This window comes from Triplophysa rosa, linkage group LG4 (assembly GCF_024868665.1).
Source record: "Triplophysa rosa linkage group LG4, Trosa_1v2, whole genome shotgun sequence".
NCBI lineage: Eukaryota > Metazoa > Chordata > Actinopteri > Cypriniformes > Nemacheilidae > Triplophysa > Triplophysa rosa.
In genome coordinates this window covers 31,746,367-31,753,471 of record NC_079893.1, presented here as the reverse complement: position 1 = coordinate 31,753,471, position 7,105 = coordinate 31,746,367, and the positions used below count along the sequence as shown (strand labels likewise).

Below are 7,105 nucleotides of genomic sequence, written 5' to 3'. Positions count from 1 at the left end.
GAAAATCAGAGTGATGTGAACACGCAGCGCTTGATGTTTGACTTTCTTTCTTTCTTTAGTGGGTTTATCGGCGGACTGAAGAGCTGCAGAGCGACTCCTGCTGGACTGGAGACACAACACACTCAACACTAAAAACATGACGATTTATTTTCGTGGCGTAAGACATTGGGTCTCATTCACTAGCAATCAATATTTCAAAATTCAAATTTATTCTAAATATAAGAGAAAAGATAGGAACAGTTGAAAGCACACGTACGCAAAAATCACCAGTCTCTTTCTTTCCTTGTCTCTCTACCGCTCCCGCCCTCTCTCTCTTTCTCTCTCTCTCTCTCGAGGACAAAATGCATGTTTCATATTAGGATAATGGTTATATATTTTAAATATATATATATATATATATATATATATATGTGTGTGTGTGTAATACTCCAAATTCACTAACATTAGGACGAGGTTAAGAACAAATTCATGTGCGTACGCACGTGTTGTGAATTAGGCAGAAAGTTTTCTTGGGAGGTTCAAATGTGTACGAAAAATCTACCCAATTATTAGTGAATGAGACCCAATGGCTTTACTGCTTATCGTGAACAAGATAAAAAGTGATTTTATTTATTTAACGTATTTTTACTTTTGGCCAAATTTCATATAAGTTCGCACCATCACTGCAGTGAAACTTCATGATTTTGTTGTCTGAGGTAAGGGTTTAGCTTACATAAACAGTATCAACGATTCTGTCAACAAGAAAGATCTTAAACCTGTGTGAGTTTACAACGTTTTTTTTCTTTTCTCTCTTTGTATTTTTATGTGGTTTGTTTTGTTTTGTACTGTAGCGCTAGTGTTTCAAAGCTGCTTGTCTTTTTCTGCAAAATGTTATGTTCTTTGTTACTAAAATAAAGACCATTTCAATCATACTGTAACTCATTACACAAAGTAAAATGTTGATGATTCTAGATCGTGTGGTGAAGGTTGTAGCAACGCTTTCACATTGTTGCCTTTGAACCAACATTGGGAGCAACCACCGAACAACACAGTGGTATTGGATGGGGTGGAAGACGCGCACTGCGTCACAGCTCGAGGTTGCCTGGCTTTGTGTGGCGGGTCCCAGGCCGGTTTGTGGGGGCTGATGACCGCTGGTCCTGCCTCTGACAGATCTGAAAGAGAAAACATAATTTAATGTATGTAATGTTATCAAAACATACATTTAAAAATGTATCCGTCATGTTTACGTACTGTATATGTCATCCACGACACTCCTCCCATCCGTTCTGTGATTGGGCGCTCGCAAGGATTCCTGGGTAGGGGACTTCAGTGGAGTCTCACTCAATGCGGGCTTCGCCGAAGACTGTCGAGGGCACAAAGGAGGCGCTCGCGAGCAGACTTATGAGCTCTAAAAAGACAAATGGGTCACTCTTCGGACTCGTAGACTTGGCGAGAACGCGCAATTTAAGTCCACGAGACCGCAAGTGCGCCATTTGGGACAGGGCCCCACAGCCTCACAGAGGATTTCCTAATTGCGTCACCTGCTGCTCATGTTGCGTGGCGACAGCAGCGGGCCACAGCAGTGACGTTTCTGACTTTTTAAAACAAATACGGAGCCAGAAAAATGATATTTTATTTTAGAGAATATGACACGTGTATGTAGATTTAAACAGCCCAACAGTATATTAAATTAAGCAACCTTAGAAATTTAAAACACAATAATGCACCAGTAATGTTAATGAACAACATCACATATAATATTAAACACTGAAATGGACCGTTTTTGTGAATTACATACTTTTATTTAACTAAAGTTTTGAATGATTATTTAAAATTTCAAGCCGTTACAGGCGCGCAATGAATCTCGGGATACCCAAGGCTGTGAAGGATACATTCGTTCTGTCCTTAAAAACCCGCGGAAATAAGGTCGCATTTTGGGGCTGCATTTGAAGCAACCTTTGAATCGGGACAGTCTTACCAGCCTTCAGTCGCGCTGCTGTGACGCAATCGGTCTTAAAATGCAGCCTTCAAAGCACGCAGCCCCTGAATTGGGACACAGCCGACGTTGCAAGTAACGTCGTCGTTTGGTCAGCGTGGTGTTAGTTTCTTATAAAAACGAAATGTATTGTATTGTTGAACTTTGCCTCAATATTGACACAATGTAAACGTGTATTTTTGTCAGAAAATTGTGTAGATTTGAATACAGTAAGGATGACTTTGTTCCAAGCATTTATTAAACTTCCAGCAGAGTTTACTTCCAACACCGCACAATTTATTCTGTTTGCATATGCTATCAGAATGACGAGTAGTGATGGGTCGTTCTTGAACGATTCGTTCATTTTGAACGAATCTTTAATGTGACTCGGGAAGAACGAGTCGTCGTAGGGAGTGATTCGTTCAGCCGCGCATGCGCATTGCGCAACATTCTATGGGTCCTGTACTGGAATTCAAGAACGAACGATTCAAACCCGAAGACTCGAGAGGTGAACTAATCAATTCTCTTTCCGGCTCAGACTGCATTGGTTTAGCTTACGACGCTGTCACGTGATGAACGAAGGAGTCAAACCCGAAGACTCGAGAGGTGAACTAATCAATTCTCTTTCCGGCTCAGACTGCATTGGTTTAGCTTACGACGCTGTCACGTGATGAACGAACGAGTCAAACCCGAAGACTCGAGAGGTGAACTAATCAATTCTCTTTCCGGCTCAGACTGCATTGGTTTAGCTTACGACGCTGTCACGTGATGAACGAAGGAGTCAAACCCGAGGACTTGTCAGATAAGAGGTGTGGTGAGCTAATCATAGACTAAAGACCCAGGTAAACAATGAATTAATCTTTTCTGTTTCTTATAGCATTATAGTTTTGTATTGTTTGTAATGTGATCAACGTTTGCATAATGAACGAAATGAACGATATGACTCGAAAAAAGATTCGTTCATTTTGCTGAACGAGACTCAAAGATCCGAGTCAGTAAAATGATCCGAACTTCCCATCACTAATGACGAGAAGACTTTGATGAGTTGCAAAGAAATGGCCTCATAAAGCTTCAAGAAAATTCTGATTCTTAACTCTGGAAAAGCCATAAACAAGCAAGATCTACAGCAAGGGCAAGGTCATTATTTTTTATAATATTTATTTTGAAGCACTTGAGAATGAGACTAAATAATTATTCAGAAGTTGAAAATAAGATTATTCTGATTTCGTGATTTGTACGTCAAAGCAGATTTTTTTTTTGTAAAACTAATCATTAATAATAATGCTTACAAAATATCTATAGCACATGTAAATCATTAACTACAAATTACAGGTCAACAACACAGGTCAATTTCCAACAATACATGACAAAAATAAAAACCTGCAGTTGAAGACCTTCACTGACTGACTCAAACTCACAGTTCTGTTTATAACCCTGTCATCTTGTGAAAATAATTTTCTTTTAATCAGTTTAAGCAAAATGATTTCGGATTATACAGTGTTAATGAAACCGTTAAAAACACAAGACACTACGATGAGTCCAGTGCAGTTTGTTCTTCAGCATGTTTCTTCTGATGAGAATTAAAACTTCCTAAATAAGTGAATCTCTCTCCACAGATGGAGCAGTGATAAGGTTTCTCTCCAGTGTGAACTCTCTGATGGGTTTTCAAAACACTCGACTGATTGAACATCTTGTCACACTGAGCACATTTATAAAGTCTTTCACCTGAATGAATTCTCTTGTGCCTCGAGTAGGTCCCATGTGTGGTGAAACTCTTCCCACAAACACTGCAGTAATAAGGTTTCTCTCCAGTGTGAATTCTCTCATGAATGCAGAAAGTACTTGATGTAGAAAATCTCTTACCACAGTGAGAGCAGAAGTAAGGTTTCTCTCCAGTGTGAATTCTCTCATGACGTATCAACAGAGCTTTCTGACGGAAACGTTTATCACAGTGTGAACACTTAAAGAGCTTCTCATCAGTGTGTTTCTGTTGGTGTGACTCCAGACCGGTTAACTGCTTGAAGGTTTTTCCACATTCACTGCACTCATACGGTCTCTCTTTGGTGTGTAAACGCATGTGTCTGTTTAGATGAGTTTTACGGTTGAATCTCTTGTCACAGTGAGGACACGCGTACGGTTTTTCTCCCGTGTGAATTCTCTGATGAGCAACAAGATAAGCTTTGCTGCTGAAATATTTGTCACATTGACTGCAGTGGAAAGGTTTTTCTCCAGTGTGTGTCCTCATGTGAATGTTCAGATGAGAAGAGCGGAGAAAGTTCTTCCCACACTGCTGACAGTGAAAGTGTTTCTGGTCTCTGTGCTCTTGTGAATGAAGTTTCTTCTCTTGTAAGGTAGGAAAGCTGATGTCACATCTGGTGCAGGTGAAGAGTTTCTGTTCTGTGTGTTTTCTCTCATGTGTCTCTAAACGTCTCTGTGAACTGAATGTCTTTCCACAGGTGATGCAGGAAAGAGTTTGTGCTGTCAGTCGCTGTTTTGATGTAGAGGCCGTTTCTCCATCACAACATGAATCACCGCTCTCATCTGAAACAAACACAACAGCGTTAAAAATCTCCTTTGACTTACATTTACACAAACTTCAAACACAAAAATAACATTGTGAACTGAGAATCTTTTTCCACATTTACACAGCAGCAGAATACATCTGCCTGTCCGTTTGAACGGTGCTGTGTGTCATTTTTTTGAGGATCTATTGACAATAATGCAATATAATATAGATAACTATGTATTTAAGTGTATGGCGACCTTACATAATGAAGCGTTATGTTTCTATTACCTTAGAATGAGCTGTTTCTATCTACATGCATGGAATTCATCATGTTGTTTCCACAGTAGCCCTACACGGACAAACTGCCCCACAGGACGTGTTTCATAAATATGTCATCATCTCCTTTAGCGGAAACGTGCCCGACATTTGTGTCCTGTGTCAGCCACCTTGGTGCTTTGAAAGGGAGCTTTCATACACTGTCGTAGGTTTACTCTCTGAACTTACTGTATTTTAAAGAACTGACCCTGTTGAAAAAAACAGCATATGCTAGGTTAGGTATGTTTTGATGCTGGTTTGTGCTGGTTTACGCTGGTCATGTGCTTGGTACTTAGCTGGTTTAAGATGGTCAAACCAGAATCAAAACATACCTTACCCAGCATATGCTGATTTTTTCAAAAGGGGAATGCCTAAAAAAGCTGTTGTTGTTTACATATTTACATAAAGTCGTGCATATTTGATGTTTCTGTTGTCAGACATAAAATAGTAATTCCAGACAAATGTTTATGTTTATTTGTCCAGTCAGTAATGTCGTGGCAAAATCGATCGGCCAATGTAGAAAGAATTCACGAAGACCAAGGCGCCAGGTTTCAACAGTTTAATCTTTATTTGCTCGAGCAAGCAAAGTGAGACAAACAGAGTTCATCTGAAGATGTCCAATGAATACATATCTGACTCCATCTTTTATACAGTAACCTCAAGTTGTTTTTCACAGTGTTAACCAGTCATGCTTCTCCTGACATCCCCTTCTACCAATCAGGTTTCACATAATATCACCTTTTTTGTTAGTCCATCCTCTTTCTGAGTCGCCACCATTATATCTTACTCAGGTCTTAACCTGCCACAGTTATATGTCAGGTTTACTATGCTAGGACTTAACCGTGGCGAAACCCTTTTGAAGTTCTTAAAAGAGAAGTATACATTTGCTTTTAGCAGGCAAATGTATATCATATTGTTATTTACTAAAACCTTTCTTGCTTAATGTAGTTTTTATTACCATGAGCTCAATAGTTAAATGGATACTGTGCGACCCAAAAAGATTACTGTTCAAACAAGCTAATACTGAACACATCAGTGTTCGTGACTTTGTGCAATAAAGTATAGTAATGCACAGACTACTGTCTACTTTTGTGTTGCAAAACATATACTTGATCTATGCTTGAACTAACTAATGTCTCCAAAAGTGTGTACTGTGTGTGTTTTCAAAGTGTCTGTGTGTTTGTAATGTTAAGCAGATGTCTAATGGTGCTGCTTGGTGCTCAACATGGGCCCATGACCTTTGACCCATGAGGCCATAGCCTTTGCTATATCAGAGAAGTGTATGAAACCTATAACTAATTTAAATGTATTATTTCATATAAGAAACTCAATATTATAATAGAAAAATCACCATAGTAACAATGACAGGTGCTTGTAAACGCTGTTTCATTTATTCATTCACTCACTCAAACACTAGTACTACCAACTCAACAAAACGGGGAATTACAAATTGCTCTCATTATAATCCGTAATATGACTCCAGATTTTTCCGTAACTGTGAAAAAAAATCCGTCAATGACGAATGAGAATTTTCGGCTAACGCAACCCCTCGGGAAAAAAGGAACATACCTGAAGGAATAAAATCATCATCACGATTCTCGTCCTCATCGGTCTGTTTATCCTTTGTTGTGGGGACTTCTACATGTATTTCCAGGTTCCTGCAGTTCATCAGTTTGACTGAACACATCTTCACTGGTATCGTGTCCTGTGTGTGTCTGGAGCACATCCCAGCCACCTTTGACGTCATCATCAAAACCTGAACGCGAAAACACACACACACAACACTCTGTTTACACTCGTGAAAACACTAAAGAGAGAAAATCAGAGTGATGTGAACACGCAGCGCTTGATGTTTGACTTTCTTTCTTTCTTTAGTGGGTTTATCGGCGGACTGAAGAGCTGCAGAGCGACTCCTGCTGGACTGGAGACACAACACACTCGACATTACATACATGACGATCATTTGATACATTATTTGATTGTTTTAATGTAGTCTCTTTAGTCCAGGTTAAACTTAGTCACTTTACATAAACGGCCAAAATAAGAATTTAATCTAGACGTTATGCACCACGTTTGGGTTCGCGCATGGTTACTCAACACATCATCACTCACAATGTGGTGTTGACTATTGTCAATAATTTACTTTTCCTATTAAAATGAAAAGTTTTCTATTCCTTAAGTAAATGCCCGTTATCAATCTGTAACGTTTTTTTATCAGTTGTGGAATTGTACAAGATTCTGCATGTTTGGGGCATATTATGAGTGCAAAGAATACCACTATAAGATATGGGTATTTTCCCCATTTCTGGTCCTTTTTCAGCAAGCAATGT

General features: G+C 39.3%; 1 protein-coding gene across 1 annotated transcript in view; it reads right to left on the bottom strand.

Moving 5' to 3' along the window:
* The window catches only part of LOC130553074 (zinc finger protein 845-like), a 15,415-nt gene extending 8,684 nt beyond the window's left edge, over positions 1-6,731 (bottom strand). The window contains exons 1-4 of the mRNA XM_057331815.1: positions 6,345-6,731; positions 3,484-4,495; positions 1,521-1,574; positions 1,082-1,151 (exon numbers count right to left, since the gene is read on the bottom strand). Of these exons, the coding sequence (XP_057187798.1) occupies positions 1,082-1,151; positions 1,521-1,574; positions 3,484-4,495; positions 6,345-6,525 (1,317 nt within the window). The 5' untranslated portion in view covers positions 6,526-6,731. The remainder of the gene's footprint in view (positions 1-1,081; positions 1,152-1,520; positions 1,575-3,483; positions 4,496-6,344) is intronic.
* Positions 6,732-7,105: the final 374 nt, after the last annotated feature.